This window comes from Emericellopsis cladophorae (assembly GCF_022114955.1).
Source record: "Emericellopsis cladophorae strain MUM 19.33 chromosome Unknown NODE_2_length_1295279_cov_118_880017, whole genome shotgun sequence".
NCBI lineage: Eukaryota > Fungi > Ascomycota > Sordariomycetes > Hypocreales > Bionectriaceae > Emericellopsis > Emericellopsis cladophorae.
In genome coordinates, this window is record NW_026250927.1 from 554,985 (window position 1) to 570,510 (window position 15,526).

Consider the following 15,526-nt stretch of genomic DNA (forward strand, 5'->3'; position numbering starts at 1 on the left):
ATCTCACACAACGAATACCCCTACAGCGTCCAATACCAAGCGTACAAGATGTGCTATACCATGCGAGAGTACTCTATTTGCGTGGGTTGCCGAAAGCGCAAGCTTATCAACACTATCCAGGCCCCCTGTGACGCGGGTGTCAATAAAGGCTTCGGTCAGTGCGTCGGTGGCGCCAGGACCACCTCACAGACAACCGACGTGGAATGTTCTGAATGCATGAAAGCTCGCTACAAGGGATCAGTCAAGGTTTGGTGGAGTCAATAGAAGCCACCATGGACTCGACAGCCTGAAGCACCTCAAGTGGAGTGAAGGAGAGTGATGGAGGAGAGAGAAGGGATATCCAGCAAAGGCGCGATTAGTGCATTCAAGCCAGCGAGCAAAAGACGAATGCAAGATAATCAAAACAAGTGGTCCGTTTTGTGACATCTGAAGAGGTAAATTGCTTCGACGAGACAGGCACATGGCCCGTCCCCTCCATTCTTCATAGTCCAGCGTCCTTAACACTCCTCTGCGGCCGAAGGCTTCTTGAATTCGTTTGTATACTCTGCAGGATGACTCTAGAGTACTCCCTTGGCACGCACAGCAGTTTCAACTGGTGGAGAAGTGTCATAGCTTCGGCCTATGTTCCAATCGGGTGGTCGTCGAGTCGGACGACCGAAGCTAATCCTCTCGCAGTACCGTGAGCAAGTACGATCCGGACGTTATGCCAGCAGTGAGATGTCCGTTTCACCTCTAGTCTCGTCCTACTGCGGTGTGAAGTTTCCAGATTTTTGAAAAAGCAATGACGACTGAATAATATACGACACAGACGCCACGTCCTGAACTGTAAGTGCCTGTTTGTCTCCAGTCATTTCCATTTCCTATGCATACTGAAAATATATTGCTCAAGGCAGGCTGGGGATCAGGAGCAATTTGTAAGAATAGACGATGAAGTGGAGGATAGGTTCATGTCGATAGGTATGCGCGCCGTACCAAGAATTGGGGAAGAGGGCGATCGGGGCTGCAATCAAGGCTGTCCAGGGGGACAGCGCAGCCGACTTATGTGGCATGGCAGAGCGACGGACTCGAGTGGCTCTTCGTTGCTTATCCCCAGGGGTTGAGCACTTAAGCTGCATGTTGACCCCTCCCCCAAGGAGTCGACTCCGTACGTGTAATCTGAATGCCGAGCTTCATCCCGGACGCTACCACACCCATCACTCGCCGCTCGTTGGACAATCATCAGCAGGATTGCAAAAACCGCAATCGTCCGTGACAGCTTGTAAGAGCCCGCATATACCCTCCCTCATCTTCGAGCCGCGGCGGCGTGGGCTAGCATTGCACACGATTGGCCCCCGTCACCATGTCCCCCGTGGATGTGGAGAGTCGACGGACTGCATTGTCTGGGATCCCTGTCGTTATGGTCCATGCCTCGAGACTCGAACGAAGAAGGATCGCCCATGCTTTTACGATAACGCAGGGGCATGTTTGTGCTGTTTCTTGAGGGCCCGGTCGTCCCTTTCTTCCCGATTCTCTAATACACCTCGAGTCCGGCACTGAGCTTTGCAATTTGTGAGCATATCAGACATGGCGCAAGATGGCACGCTTCAAGGCCAGATTGGGGCGGTCGACAATCTCCAGGCCCCTCTGCCTGTCTGGAATCGAGAGTCGACCATTATCGGAATGACGATTGTCTTCACCGTGGGTTACTCACTAAGAAGCGTGCGACCGTGATTTGTGCAGCTTCGCTGACCCCATTCTGTAGGCCATCACGTCAACCTGTGTCCTGTTACGATTGTATGCAAGATTTCGCATCATGAACATGGCAGGATGGGACGATTACTGCATGATCTTTGTTATTGTATGTGCAAAAGTAGCGTGAACTCAAGAAGCTTTACAATGGCTGACTGATGAACAATAGACCATGGGCGGTGTTGGCACCGTATGCCTGTGCATGTGTAAGTTTTAGTCATGCTGCCAGCAAGCGTCATTGGGACACATGGAACCGAACAAGCTGACTCTTGATGGCCAGTACCTGGCCTTGGTGGAATCGGTAGCCATCTGCTTGAACTGTCGGATGCGAAGCGACAGACGTACTTCAAGCTGTTCTACGTCGCCGATGGCAGCTTCGTCTCCACGGTGGCGCTCATCAAGTTATGTCTGCTCTTACAGTATCTGCGAATCTTCGATCGTGGCTTACAGCGTCGTGTCTGTCTTGCCATGTTTATCCTCGTGGGGTTGTGGGCGTTGGTCACCTCCTTCATGGCGTGGGTGCCCTGCTTTCCTGTACACGCGTTCTGGGACTGGTCTGTCGAGGACAAGAAGTGCTATGCATACGGATCCAAGTACTTGAGCGGTCATTACGCCACCTTTCTGACACATTCGATCGTCAACATGAGCCTGGACCTAATCATCTTTGCTATCCTGCTGCCCCTGCTTTTCAGGCTGAGCACCCAGCACCGCACCAAGCTCGGGTTGATTCCTTATCATGCTCGGTGTCATGTGAGTTTTCCTGCAAGGGAATGTGATGGACTGATGAAGCTGACAAGCGTAGCACGAACGTGCTCGCCGCGCTTCGCCTTGCGGAAACCGTCAGGCACAAGGCCATGAGCTACCCAACCTTTGATCATTCATGGTACGCGCCGGCACTCTGCATGCTAGGCATGCTCGAGGTAAACTTTGCTTGCATCGGCGCTTCGATTCCCGTCTTCTGGCCCGTCTTCAAAAACCGCCTCGAGGCCATTTTCGTGACGCGGGAGATCAACGTATCGGTGGCGGCCCGCAACTCGAGCGATATGCAGCTTCAACGACTGGAAAGTCTGCATAGCCAGGACGGCAGCGACGGGACGAAGCGACTGTGGAGAGAGGGATCGAGGGAGGTTGACAAGAGTCACCACTACCAGGACTCGTACGTGATAGACCAGGTTGATCCGTTGCGGGCCAGGACGGCGCGGGCGGTCGACACGACGGTCACCACGGGCGGACACGCAGGGGAACCACGAAATGATAAGGCAATGTGAATCAGAAGAAAATTATATACATAATATCAAGATACCCATCTCCTTTGCCTTGGAGTGTGTGCCATGTGCATAAGCCGCGGATGTGATGGCTCGACTTGGGCCGACCCGTTCTTCGTAGTGGCTCTCTCGAATCTGTCCCACGCACGGCTAAGCAGGAAATGTACAAATCTTATACAGTATCTCTTTCCAAGCCTTCTCATAATGGCCCTTTATCATCTCGGAATACTTCATCCCACCACGGCGAGTCTGAGGCCTCGTTATCCGACGGCACGGCGCACAGCACGTCGAATGAAGCCTCTTCGAGAGGCTCCGTAGTCTTGCCAACCAGCAGCCTCGGCTTTCTCTTGAATTCATCCGACTTGGGCGCCCAGTACACAACATCGCCATCATCCGTCTTGATCGTCGCCAGGGGCTCCAGGGGGGCTGGCTTCAGTCGGCTCGCCACCATGTCGCGAAGATACGGGAAGAACCACATTCTATCCCACCAAGTGAAGCGGCGCTCTTTCAGCCCGTGCTGCCATGCATTGTGGTGGACCATGGCGGGGACAGCTTGCGTGTAGAAATCCGTGTAAAGAGGCATGTCACCCCATTGCGTCTCGGGTGCGTAACCATCCAAAGGGTTGCGCACGTGGACAACGTCCTCGGGTACGCCCTGAACTCGAGCCTGTACTAGCCCAGCCTTGGATGAGTATTCGTCGACGGCGGATTGGTTACCCAAGGCGACAATGTCGCCGTGATTTTCCGAGTGGCACGTGGCCAGCGACAGTTCTTGTGTGTAGTCCAGCCCAATGTGATATTCGAAGTCCCTTTCCATCAGAATGGTCGCGCTGCCTTCCTCAAGCGACTGCTTTCGCCTCCAGTTGCGCCACACCTCCTGCTCACCAAAGACTTGACCAGAGACGCCCTGCTCACTGGAGAGCTTGATGCCCGATTCAGCTTTGCTATCGAGCTGGTCGAAGCCACGGCGAAACGCGCGCCGCAGGTCGCCTGCTGCACCCATGTACGTGCCTCCGTTGATAAATCGTGGACGCACATTGTGGAAGTTTGGCTGGCCGGGATTATTTGTCTCAATGATGATGTCGGTTGCATCCCCGTACAAGTCGGCGGGGAAAGGACTCTCGGGAAGCTCATCACAATGTAGATCATAGCCATCGCGAATGCCTGGCCAGCACCGTTTCTGCGCGGAAAAAACAATGGTCTGCTCCATCGGCATGGGGTCTTCCTGGGACCACTGTTCCCGAAGCCGCGCATTGGCACGCGCGTTGATCTCGTGAAAGCGCTGTAGCAGGACCTCTGGGGGCAGCTGGAACCAGACATCAAAACCATCAGAGATGATCACAATGTCGTCCTCGTGCAACTTGTCGTCAGGATGGGCCCCCTCGTCAAGTGACGCGTCAAGGTAGCGCAAGATGCCGGTGATTTTGGCCAGGTTGGGGCCGCCCTCCCATTTGGAGGCTTCAAAGGGATCGCGGCCCCAGTTCGTGATAATCGGCGACGGATAGCCCAGCGCGATCGCGCTCATCATGAACTTGCAGAGATTGACACCAGGTCCGTTGACAGGCGTCACAACGACCAGACGACGGTCTTTTTGATTGGGAGCCGGTGGTGTAGGGGCGTCTTCTTCAACCACATGATTAGGCTCTCCTGGAGCTGGGTCCTCCACGTGTTCGGCGGGCTGTGGTTCTTCGGGGTGAGGCTCTTCGGGGTGAGGCTCTTCGGGGTGAGGCTCTTCGGGGTGAGGCTCTTCGGGGTGAGGCTCTGGGCCAGGTTCGCCTGGTTGTGCTTCGTCAGGCACCACCGGCGGCTCTGGCCCATCGTTCTTTTCCTCGGCAGGTGGAGGAGCGATGGGCACAACAGCCTCGGTGTCATGAGTCGGCTCATCTGTCAACTTCGGACCAGGCGCTGGTTTCTCCACTGGCGCATCCGGGAGGACGATGCCATTGTCCGTCACCACAGTTTCGCCGTACGGATAACCTCCCTAGTCAATGTCAGCAACTTGGTTCCGAGGCACTCCGCGCGGTGGGTTAGGAATCGAATTCACGTACCGAAGACCACGAAAAGAGCACCAAGGCAAGGATTGTTGCGAAAATGACGGAAATGAGCACCCTCGACGATCTCTTCACAAATAGGGCCATGGGGTTAGGAACATTTGAACCTGGATGGCCCAGCTGCTCGTAACCACCCCTCGTCCATGTCAACAGTCTCTGAAGCCTGTCCATGGTGCCTTGACGCAGCGGCTTCTAGAAGCTACACAGATAGGGCGCGGGACGACGAGATAACTCGGAGGTAAGACAATCAAGACGATCTCTGTCAAGTAATTTTTCCCCGTCTTAGGGAGAAAAGACCGGGTCAGTCCATGATGGAGTACTGAGTGCCAGCCAAGAACAAAAGCAGCCCAAAAAAAGCAGCCAAGAAAGGGGCTGGTGCGTTTAGTGCATCGATAGTTGCCACGGAGGCTGCCATTGATTGGGCGCATCAGAGATCGGGACAATGTGGAAATAAAATTCCGATACATTCTTATGCATCTGTACTGCATATCCTACTAGCCGAGCAGCTGTAAAGCGGATAAGTCTACCCGGGACATAATCGAGCAACATCGCCGCCAACAGCCTGGAATACGTGAAATGCTGTTGCCTGGCTCAACTCACGATCATGAAGGATGTTCGACTGCAGACGCTATGCAATGCACCCCATCATCTCTGGGGCCGTTAAACCAACATAAGAGCTAGACGGCACCCCATCGATTCCCAAATGTCTGTTCCGTCCAGTCCCCATAATTCATCAGCACCAGTTCAACCATGTCATTCAATGCCTTCACGGATATCCCAGACCTTGCTGGCAAGGTGATACTCGTCACCGGAGGTAAGCACCCACTCAAATCGTATCGCACTTGTGAATCGTGCAACTAATCTTCGCATCTATACGATAGGCAACGCAGGCTTGGGCGCAGCAACAATCAAGGCCATCGCTCCCCACAACCCATCCGCCATCTATCTCTGTGTGCGCCCCGTGTCCATCTCTACCGCTGAGACCCTCACCTCAACCATCAGGCAGACCTTGCCAGATGTTAATATCAGAATCCTCCCTCTGGACCTCTCCTCGCTCGCCAACGTCCGCGAGTGCGCCACCGCCTTCCTTCAACAGGAACAGCGTCTCGACCTCCTCCTCCTCAATGCGGGCATCTCCACCACCGCACCGGCGCTGACACAGGACGGCTACGAGAGCCAATTCGGCATCAACCACATGGGTCACGCGCTCCTCACGCAGCTCCTCATGCCGCCCCTCCTAGCCACACAGCAGCTGGGCCACGACGTCCGCATCGCCATCACCTCGTCCATGGCCGCGCACATGGACCCCCCACCATCTGGCCTCGCGCTCGACGAGATGAAGGGCAACGCTGACTCGCTCGCGTCGCCCTACCAGCGGTACGCGCACACGAAGCTCGCCGCCATCCTGTTTGCCCGGAAGCTCGCCCAGCTCTACCCCTCCATACGGTCCATCTCCTTTAACCCTGGCCAGGTCAAAACGGACCTATTCAAGAAAGCGACAGGCATCAACAAGTGGTTCATGTTGTTTGTCGGCACGCCATTTCTGTGGTGGACAGGCGTCAGCGTGGACAAGGGGGCGGAGAATGGCCTGTGGGTGGCCTTCACCAAGGACGCCAAGAATGGTGCCTACTACGAACCTGTGGGTGTGCTGACGGAGGACAAGAAGTTCTTTCAGGACCAGGCTTTAACGGACGAGCTATGGCGCTGGACAAACGAAGAGCTTGCATCGCACGGAGCGCCAGGATGGCCTGCGGTGGACGATGTTTAGGGCAAGAGCACAAGTGGGAAAATGCCGCTACGAAATATCTCTATTGTGTTTCCATCTATTAGTGGGCTTCTATCACTCCTCCTTCTGCTGCTTCTTCATACCAGCTTCCCGCTGGGAGAGGATCAGCGTCGCGAGCGACCGTAGGTTGGCCGCATTGACAATCTTGGGCAGAGAGAGGTCGACGTTTGTCGCTCTCTTGATCCAGTTACGCAGCTCAACAGACACGAGCGAGTCGAGGCTGTAGTTGGACAGTGGCGCATCCGCGTCCATCTCGTCTCTCTCGATCATGGTAATGGTCGACACCCTGTCCATGAGCGTAGCCAGCAGCGCAGCCAGCGGATCGCTCTCGTTCGCGAGCTCGAGGCCCTTTGACTTGGTCTTGGCCTTGCTGCCGTCGCCGACCCCGTTGACGGTGCCGCCGTTGGCGCGTGACCCGGAACGGATATAGTCCACAAGTGCCCTGGGATGGAAGCACTGCCACGGTAGGATGCTGCTGTCGTCGCCGCGCGCGTAGCTGAAGGAGATGGCCTTGCTGTCGCGGTGCAGACCTGATGAGGCGCCGACTATGGTCCCCTTGATGACGGTCTGCAGGTCCTCGAGGGACAGCACCGCGCCGAGGGCGTTGGTGAGCTTGCCCTCCAGGTCACGGTCGGCCACGTAGCCGACGTCAAGGACGACTGGCAGCGCCACGGAGACGGTTGGCTGGCCCATCGCACTGCGATACTCGGCGAATGTGTCGTAAAAGGACGCCGTGCCCGAGTACACCGACTGGCCCATGTTACCGCTGCCGGAGATGAAGGACGAGAGGACGACGAAAAAGTCAAGATTGTTGGGCAGGACCTCATGCAGATTCCACGCACCGCGGATGCGAGGGAGCACAATGTTGAGCCAATCTTGATGAGACGTGTTGCTCAGCAACTTGTCCTTGAGGAACAAGGCGCCGTGGATCACGCCACCGACGGGAGGAAGGTCTTTGATAGCGTCGACAACGCTCGCAACGTCGTCTCGATCGCCCACATCACAGGCAATCGCGCGCATCGACACGTCAGTGTCTTGGTACCGGGCGAGCACCTGCTGCACAGGCTGGCGTGAGGCGCCACTGCGACCCAACAGAACGATATTCTTGGCCCCGTGCTCGACCATCCAGGGTCCAAGGGAGAGACCGATGCCGCCTGTTCCTCCGGTGATAACGTACGTCTTGTCCGGACGCAAGAGCTGCTGTCCCGTCGAACCCTGCAAGGTACGCGGAGGCGCCGCCTGCGCCACGACACGCGCATCCGGGTCCATGGTAATGACAATCTTTCCGAGGTTCTGGCCTGACTGAAGCCTTCGCAGGGCCGCACCCAGCTGTGACACGGGCATCTCCGTGACCGGGCAGATGGGCTTGACCACGCCACGCGCCACGAGGTCGTTGATGTCACCGAGACAGCTACGGTGCTCGTGCGGGCGCGAGAGGAACATGGTGCGCAGGTCCACGCCTGTAAAGGTCACGTTACGATCAAACGGACGCATGGGCAGGTGGCTGTTCTGCAGGGCGTCTCGCTTGCCAATCTCGACAAAGCGGCCAAAGTCGGCCACGATGGCCCACGTGGCCTGCAACAGGGCACCGCTGAGCGAGTTGACGACGAGGTCGATGCCATGGCCCTGGGTCTTGGCCATGATGCCATCGCGGAATGCGTTGGTGCGGCTCGAAAAGATGTGGTCTTCGGGAATATCAAACTCCTTGTGAAGTAACCAGCGCTTGGCGGGCGTGCCAACCGTCACGTAGACATCTGCGCCAATGTGCTGCGCGAGGACGATGCAAGCCTGTCCGACAGCCCCTGAGGCAGCGTGGATGAGGACCGTTTCTCCAGGCCGAAGACGTCCGATGCGGATAATGGACATGACGGCCGTCGAGTAAGCCACGGAGAGACCCGCAGACTGAGCCATAGTGAATCTGTCCTCGGGAAGCTTGGTCGCGTGCCACGAGGGCATCTGTATATGAGTTGCGAAGCTGCCGCCGTGGAGCGCCCCATAGAAGACCTTGTCGCCAGGTCGCAGGTCCTTGACCGCGGAACCGGTGCGGAGTACGACACCTGCACCTTCGAAACCGGGCCGTGTCCAGGGAATGCTGCCCAGCACGAGAAGGAGATCTCGGAAGTTGACGCCAGACGCCTCTACCTTGACGAGGATGGCATCGTCCGCCAGGGGCTGCTGCAGCGCGTCGCTACGCTGGAAGTAGATGGAGTCGGGACTTCCAGCGGCCTCCACCGTCATCTCGAGCGCCACGTCGTCGCCAAAATGCCCCAGAGCTTGCTCCTTGCGTGTCTCGATACCTGCCTCTGCCGCAAATACCTCCTTGGCCTCAGGCAGGGCGCGGTACCGCGGTAGCCACAGGGTGCCATCGCGCCATGTAAAGTCAAAGTCGACGGCGCTTTCATTTTCACTGTCGCGTAATCTCTCAGAAAGCTGGGCGATGGCGGGTGCCCCCGCTTGCGTGCAGGGCAGATCCTCGAGGAGGAATAAGTTTCTCGAACCAAGCTCGAGCCTTACCGTGCGCAGAATACCCTTGACCGTATCGGCATCGGGGCCGTGGTTCTCGGGGATCACCCAGAGCATGCCGCGCACGCGGAGGAATAGGTCGCGTACCTTGTCAAACGTGGCGTCGGACACGTCGTTCCAGATACTGCCCGATGAGGAGTCGATGAACACGCAAAAAGGGTCGTCGTCGGGTTCCACCTCAGCAAAGGGTTTGACTTCGGTCTGGCAGCCCAGATTCTCGGCCAGGAGGTCTGCCACGGTCTGTGCAAACTCGACTTCGTCATCATCCAACATGGGTCCGCAGACTGTGACGGATGCTGCGCTGTCGATGACCTCCGGCAAACCCACCCTCGTCGTGGTGATGATGCTCAGAATGTTGTTTGGGTCACCAGGGTATCCCTCGATCACGCCATCAACGCCTGAGAAGCCTCGATCAGCAAAGAGTCCACCCCAAGCATCCGCCGACAGCAATGGTCCCTCCTCATGCTTGCGGTACTCGTCCTCTGCCAGCCACCAGCCCGGCAAGAGGGCGAAAGGAAGGACGAGAGGTGCATGCAGGCCGGCCTCGAGTACGACGAGCTGGCCATTGGGTTTCAGCAGGGAACGCACATGGTCCACAGTGGCAGCCATGTCAGCCGTGGCGTGCAGAACGTTCGAGGCAATGACAAGGTCGTACTCCTGGAGTGTGAAGTCCTGCTGTGCCGGGTCGCGACTCACATCCAGCTTTTGGTATGTGATGTAGGGCGCCCACTTGGCGAGCTTAGCACGGGCCGACTCAAAGAAGCCAGACGAGATGTCGGTGTATGTGTAGTGGAAATCGTCGGGCAGCCGCTCCTGGCCACGCGATATGGCCTCAAACACAGGCAGGGTGGCGCTGCCCGTGCCCGCCCCAATCTCGAGCACGCGAAGGCTCGACTTGACATCGCACTGGTGACGCACCCACGTGGCGAGGACATGGCTGAGGCGCACATTGGTGAGGTCGTCGTCGTAGTAGCGCGCCAGTCGGTTGTCCTTGAGCATGATCTCCAGCGCTTGCAACTCGCCTCTCAGGATGTGGGAGAGCTGCTCGCCCACGGCGCACACCATCTCGCCCTGTCCTCCGGAGCTGGCCACTGTCTTGACGAGCGATGCGGTGTCCACGCCTTCCAGCAGGCTGGTATCCTTTGCCCTCTCTACGCTGGCTACAGCCCATGTATGGAATCGAGCAAGATGGGGAGGCAAGTTAAGCTCTTCATTTCTTGTTGCCTCCAAGGCCTGCTGCATGAAATGGATGGCCGCCTGGTTGAGCACATGCACGCGCTCACGCTCCGCGTCCGGCGTGGGACCAACTTGCAGAAACTCGCGCAGCTTGTCATTGTCTGAGAGGTCGCGCAGACTGGGGATCAGATCCCAGAAGTAGCTTGCCGGGATGTTCTTGGACGTTGACGACGTCGAGCCGGCGTTGGTGTTTCCAGAGGAACCAGATGCGACGACGCGCAGCGAGACAGATTCAAACTCGACGACTGGGGTCAGGGTGGAAGAATAAGATGAAGCATTTGTGCTGATGTCATTATCGCCCCTTTGAAAGGCCGCCACGCTGATGCGCATGAGGCCCGCCTTGAGGTCATAGTCGAGCAGGCGAGTCACGACTGTCAGGCGCAGCCCTGGATCGGCAGGGATATTGTTGGCGATGCGCAGGCGACTGACATAGTTGGGCATCATGGCAGGCTTCTCTCCATAGGCTTCCAGCAGCGGCCCGAGTCCCTGCAGGAAACTGTCGAGGGTCGGTGTGTCGACGCAGACGGGCGATCCAAACGGCGAACGGGATGCTGCTATCACGTCCAGCTCTCGCAACTCTGTCTCCATGACGGTGAAACCGGGGCCTTCCCAGAACCGCCTCATGCGCTTAAAGGCAGGGCCATATGTGGTGCCCTCGCTGTGGTCCTTGTGGTACTCTGCCTCGGGATCGCGCTCCTGCAGCTGGCGCGTGTCAGTCAGGGGCAGCGACGCCTGCAGCGTTTGCGTGTACGCACTCGGCTCCGTCCCTTCAATCTCGAGCTGCCCGTGAGCATGAGATGTCCACCCATACTCTTGCGACCAGCTCCAGACCTCGAAGACCCACGACGTGGAGGAGAAGATTTCGGTCCCAGACGAGGCAGGACGAACCTTGGTGGTCAAGTCGACCCGCTCGTCCTCGTCGACCTCGAGACTGCGCTTGGCGTGGAACTCGGATACGACGAGACTTCCAATGCCCTTGTTCGATGGCGACGCGGAAGCGACGTGGACTCGCCGTAGCGCCTCCATGCCCAGCGCGAGGTAGCCCGTCATGGGGAAGATGACCTGGCCGCCGACGGCGTGCTCTCTTATCCACGGCATCTCGTCCAGCGTGAACACCTGGCGGAAGGAGGTCTCGTTGCCCTCGTCATAGGGGCTCTTCCACCCGAGCAGTGGGTGGTACGGCTGGCCGGGGTGCAGCTTGGCCTGGGTGATGCGTGACCTGAGCATGTACTGGACTGCACGATCCCAGGCGTACGGTGGTAGGTCGGTAACTATCTGCGCACCCCTATCCTCGCCGTTTGTCTGGTTGACAGCACCCGGGGACACGGGTACGCCCAGGGTGAAGAGGCCCTTGGCGAGGTTGAGGATGGCCTCGTGAGCGTCCGTGCCTCGCTCAAGGGAAGACAGGTAGCTCACTTGCTTCTGCTGCTTCTGGTCTTTTTGCCGCTCTCGCAAGCGGTCCACAATCTGCTGGACTGGACCCTTGAGCGCCGAGTGTGGGCCAATCTCGACAATGACATGGGAAGGCTTGAGTCGGGTGGCACTGATTTCCATGTCCAACGTCTTCTCCACGGCCTCAGCAAAACGAACAGGCTTCACAAGATTGTTGACCCAATACGATGCATCCAGCGGCGTGGTGACAGAATCACCACCTTTGTTGTGGGCTGGTGAGCTCGACGAGACGAACCTCGGCCTCTTAAGGTTGCCAGACGGCTCCACAGAGTCGACAGAGGGAGAATCAGTACAGTACGGCTCAATGGCTGCGCGGTACGTGTCGGCCACGCGCTCCATGTGTCGCGAGTGGTAGGCCACGTCGACGTTGAGCTTTCGGGCAAACACACCCTGCCCCTTGGCGAGCTCGTGGATCTTGTCAACGGCTGCCTCGTCGCCCGAAACCGTCACGCTCGAGGGGCTGTTGATGGCAGCGATTGTGACGTATCCCTCCTTCTCTTGGTCGAGCGGCTCCAAGAGTCCATTTGCCGCCTCAGATCCGGCACCGAGAGCCAACATGGCGCCCTTTAGATTCTTGTCCTGGACGAGCTGGACGGTGGCCCGGCCGCGGAAATAGGCCATGGCGATGGCGGACTCGAAAGAGGCGAGGGACGCGGCGAATGCAGCACCTATCTCTCCACTGGAATGGCCCGTGACCGCCGTTGGCTCAACGCCCCAGGATCTGAGCAGAGCCACAAGGGCAAGCTGGACGGCGGTGCACGCCGGCTGACTGATTTCCGCCTCGTTGATGCGTGTCTCGTCCGGTGGGCGGGCGAGCTCCTCTGTTCATCATTTGATGTTACTAATTTGCTCAGCAGTGTCTTGACGAGGACGAACGTACCTTTGAGGGACCACGTAGCACCCAGTTTTGTCAGAATCGCCTCCGCCTCATCCAGGGCCGCAGCAAAGACATGGTAGACGCGTAGGGCCATTGCCATCTGCGCGTGTCTGCGTGGGAGAGCTTGAGTCAGGCGGAGCCGCGTGAAATGAGGCGGATGTTCACTTACTGGGCACCTTGTCCGGTAAAGACAAAGCACACTGTCCTTTCTCTGCTCTTCCTCGGCTTCGCCGTAGATACCTGTGTCTTCAAGCCACCCAACGACGCGGCTGTCACGGCCGCACGATAAGAGTGGTGCGTTCGATGCTCGCCGAGTGTGAACGCGAGGTTATCCAGCCATTGCTGCCCTGTCGACACGGCGCCCTCTAGGTACTCTTTGAATGACAAAAGGTAAGCGCTGAGACTGCTTTCTGACTTGGCAGAGAATACGAATACCCGGTTCTTGGGTCCATGATGCACGCCGTTCTGTGTCGCGGCGTCGCCGTTGGTTAATTTTGAAGTAGTGCACGTCCCTTCATCCATGACGATGGCCGAGTTACTGCCACCGAAGCCGAAATTGGTGACGCAGACTCGTCGAGGCTCATGAGCTGGCCACGGTAGCTTCGTAGGAGCCACCCGAAGCCTCTCGCTGCCCTTGATGCTCCTGTTGAACCGCTCGAAACCGGCGTTTGGCAACACATGGCCATTCTGGAGCATCATGATGGCCTTGATCATACCGAGGATGCCACTCGCACCCTCGAGATGTCTAATCGTGTCAGTAACCTGATATTGCTGTCGTCGTTGCCCGACCGACTCACCCAAAGTTGGACTTTAAAGACCCGATGTAGAGCGGGTTGTCAGGTCCCCTGCGAGTCGCGAGCACGTTGACAAAAGATCCAGCCTCGATAGGGTCACTTTATCTGTCAGTGGACTGTGTCTTGTACTTGGCGTAGTGTCACGAGCAGCCATACCCGACTCGAGTACCTGTTCCATGTCCCTATGACAGGTATCAGCAATGTCACTCTTCGATACACGAGGTATACGTACCTCGACGACCGGCGTCTCGTTCGGGCTCAGGCCAACTTCTCGATGGACCCGCCATAGAAGCTGTTCCTGCGCAGACTGCCTGGGCATGGTGATGCCATCCGATCGACCGCCGTGGTTGCAGGCTGAGTTGCGGATAATGGCGTGGATGGGATCACCGGCTTGGACTGCGTCGTCGAGACGTTTTAGCAACAGACATGCGCCACCTTCGCCTCGACCAAAGCCTGACCCCTTGCTATCATACGAAAAGGACCGCCCTTCTGGCGATAACGCGCTACACAGAGAAAAGGTTCCGTCAGTCACATGCTCAACATCGACAAAAGGAAGCGTGGGACTGTATGTACCCCATTGTGTCTAGGAAGCTCCATTGCCCGGGTCCCATGAGGAGCGCAGCACCGCTCGCAAACGCACTGTCACACTCGCCCGCGCGCAGGCTCTGGCAGGCCATGTGCACGGCATATGTGCTGCTCGCGCACGCCGCATCGAGGGCGATGCTCGGCCCATGCAAGTCGAAAAAGTACGACAAGCGGTTCGCAAACATACACGGCGCGCCACCGGCGCACGTCCACGTGGACGAGGCGGGCATGTCCTCTCCCAGCATGTGGCCATGCTCGGGGGAGCCAATGGCCGAGAAGACACCGGTGTTGGAGCCGGCGAGGTGCGGCAGGGTGACGCCCGCGCTCTCGGCGGCCTCGAGGGCGCATTCTAGGAGCATGCGATGATGCGGGTCGACGGCACGCGCCTCCTCGGGTCGAAGGTTGAAGAAGGGTGCGTCGAAGGTGTAAATGTCCTCATCCTCGGGCAGAAAGTGGCCACCCGCCGCGGCGATACAGCCGGCCTTGTCTTTGTCGGGGTGATGGTAGGCATCGTAATCGAAGCGGCTGGGTGGTACCGTGGACCAGGCTGACTTTGCCTCGGCCAGATAGTCCCACAAACCCTTGCGTCCAACGCCTGGGGCGCGGTAGGAGAGTCCTATGACGGCGATGGGGGAGGGATGTGGTGTGTCCATGCTCATTGTGGAGGCATGAGGAGGACCTTGGGGGGAAGGTAGGGGGGAGGGAGCGTAGGTAATGCTGATGAGCATGTGTAGGTCGGTATTTAAGTTGTGATGATGTGATGTCCATGAGGCACTAGGGGTTCCTGCTGTTGCCTAGATGTGGAGAGGCATGGATAGCCAGGAAGATGAGCCACTTGGTGTTCGTCTCGGACAGATGGTGGCATGCTACATGTACGTTTGCTACCTGTGCTACTTCTGGCTGTTCCCGGCCATGCTGGCGTACGTGCGTACATACATACATTCATGTACGTATTGTATTGGGTTGGGTTTCTCCTATATGACTGCAGGCAGGGGGTCATCAAGATGTCTCTACTATCACGTAGATGACACTTGACGTGACGCTTCGTATTCGAGACAGGCTGAATTCAAGTTATCCAGTAACATCCAACGCATCAAGCTGCGGCGCCCAATTTAGGCTCCGTCCACCTTGTCTTCACGAGTAGTTTGTGGATATGCCCGACCCCTTGCGGCTTCCGGCATCGTTCAACATGGTCTTGACCCTGCTACTTTACCCACGCCCAACCCCCA

General features: G+C 57.6%; 4 protein-coding genes across 4 annotated transcripts; 2 read left to right on the plus strand and 2 right to left on the minus strand.

The window, feature by feature from the left end:
* Positions 1–1,563: 1,563 nt before the first annotated feature.
* On the plus strand, positions 1,564–2,996 carry J7T54_006926 (uncharacterized protein; the record flags this gene model as incomplete). The annotated part of the gene is made up of 5 exons (XM_051508863.1): positions 1,564–1,677; positions 1,742–1,837; positions 1,898–1,934; positions 2,009–2,450; positions 2,531–2,996. 5 exons carry the CDS (start codon positions 1,564–1,566, stop codon positions 2,994–2,996), a joined length of 1,155 nt encoding a protein of 384 aa, XP_051366140.1.
* A 196-nt stretch (positions 2,997–3,192) lies between these two features.
* J7T54_006927 (uncharacterized protein) lies at positions 3,193–5,215 on the minus strand (the record flags this gene model as incomplete). Its single annotated transcript, XM_051508874.1, has 2 exons — positions 3,193–4,974; positions 5,042–5,215. The coding sequence occupies 2 exons, from the start codon at positions 5,213–5,215 to the stop codon at positions 3,193–3,195; spliced, it is 1,956 nt and encodes a 651-aa protein (XP_051366141.1).
* A 579-nt stretch (positions 5,216–5,794) lies between these two features.
* J7T54_006928 (uncharacterized protein) lies at positions 5,795–6,812 on the plus strand (the record flags this gene model as incomplete). The annotated part of the gene is made up of 2 exons (XM_051508885.1): positions 5,795–5,858; positions 5,926–6,812. 2 exons carry the CDS (start codon positions 5,795–5,797, stop codon positions 6,810–6,812), a joined length of 951 nt encoding a protein of 316 aa, XP_051366142.1.
* A 72-nt stretch (positions 6,813–6,884) lies between these two features.
* Positions 6,885–14,956, minus strand: J7T54_006929 (Lovastatin nonaketide synthase-like protein; the record flags this gene model as incomplete). Its single annotated transcript, XM_051508896.1, has 7 exons — positions 6,885–12,862; positions 12,922–13,028; positions 13,088–13,663; positions 13,716–13,811; positions 13,869–13,894; positions 13,945–14,108; positions 14,353–14,956. The coding sequence occupies 7 exons, from the start codon at positions 14,954–14,956 to the stop codon at positions 6,885–6,887; spliced, it is 7,551 nt and encodes a 2,516-aa protein (XP_051366143.1).
* Between the last annotated feature and the right edge of the window lie 570 nt (positions 14,957–15,526).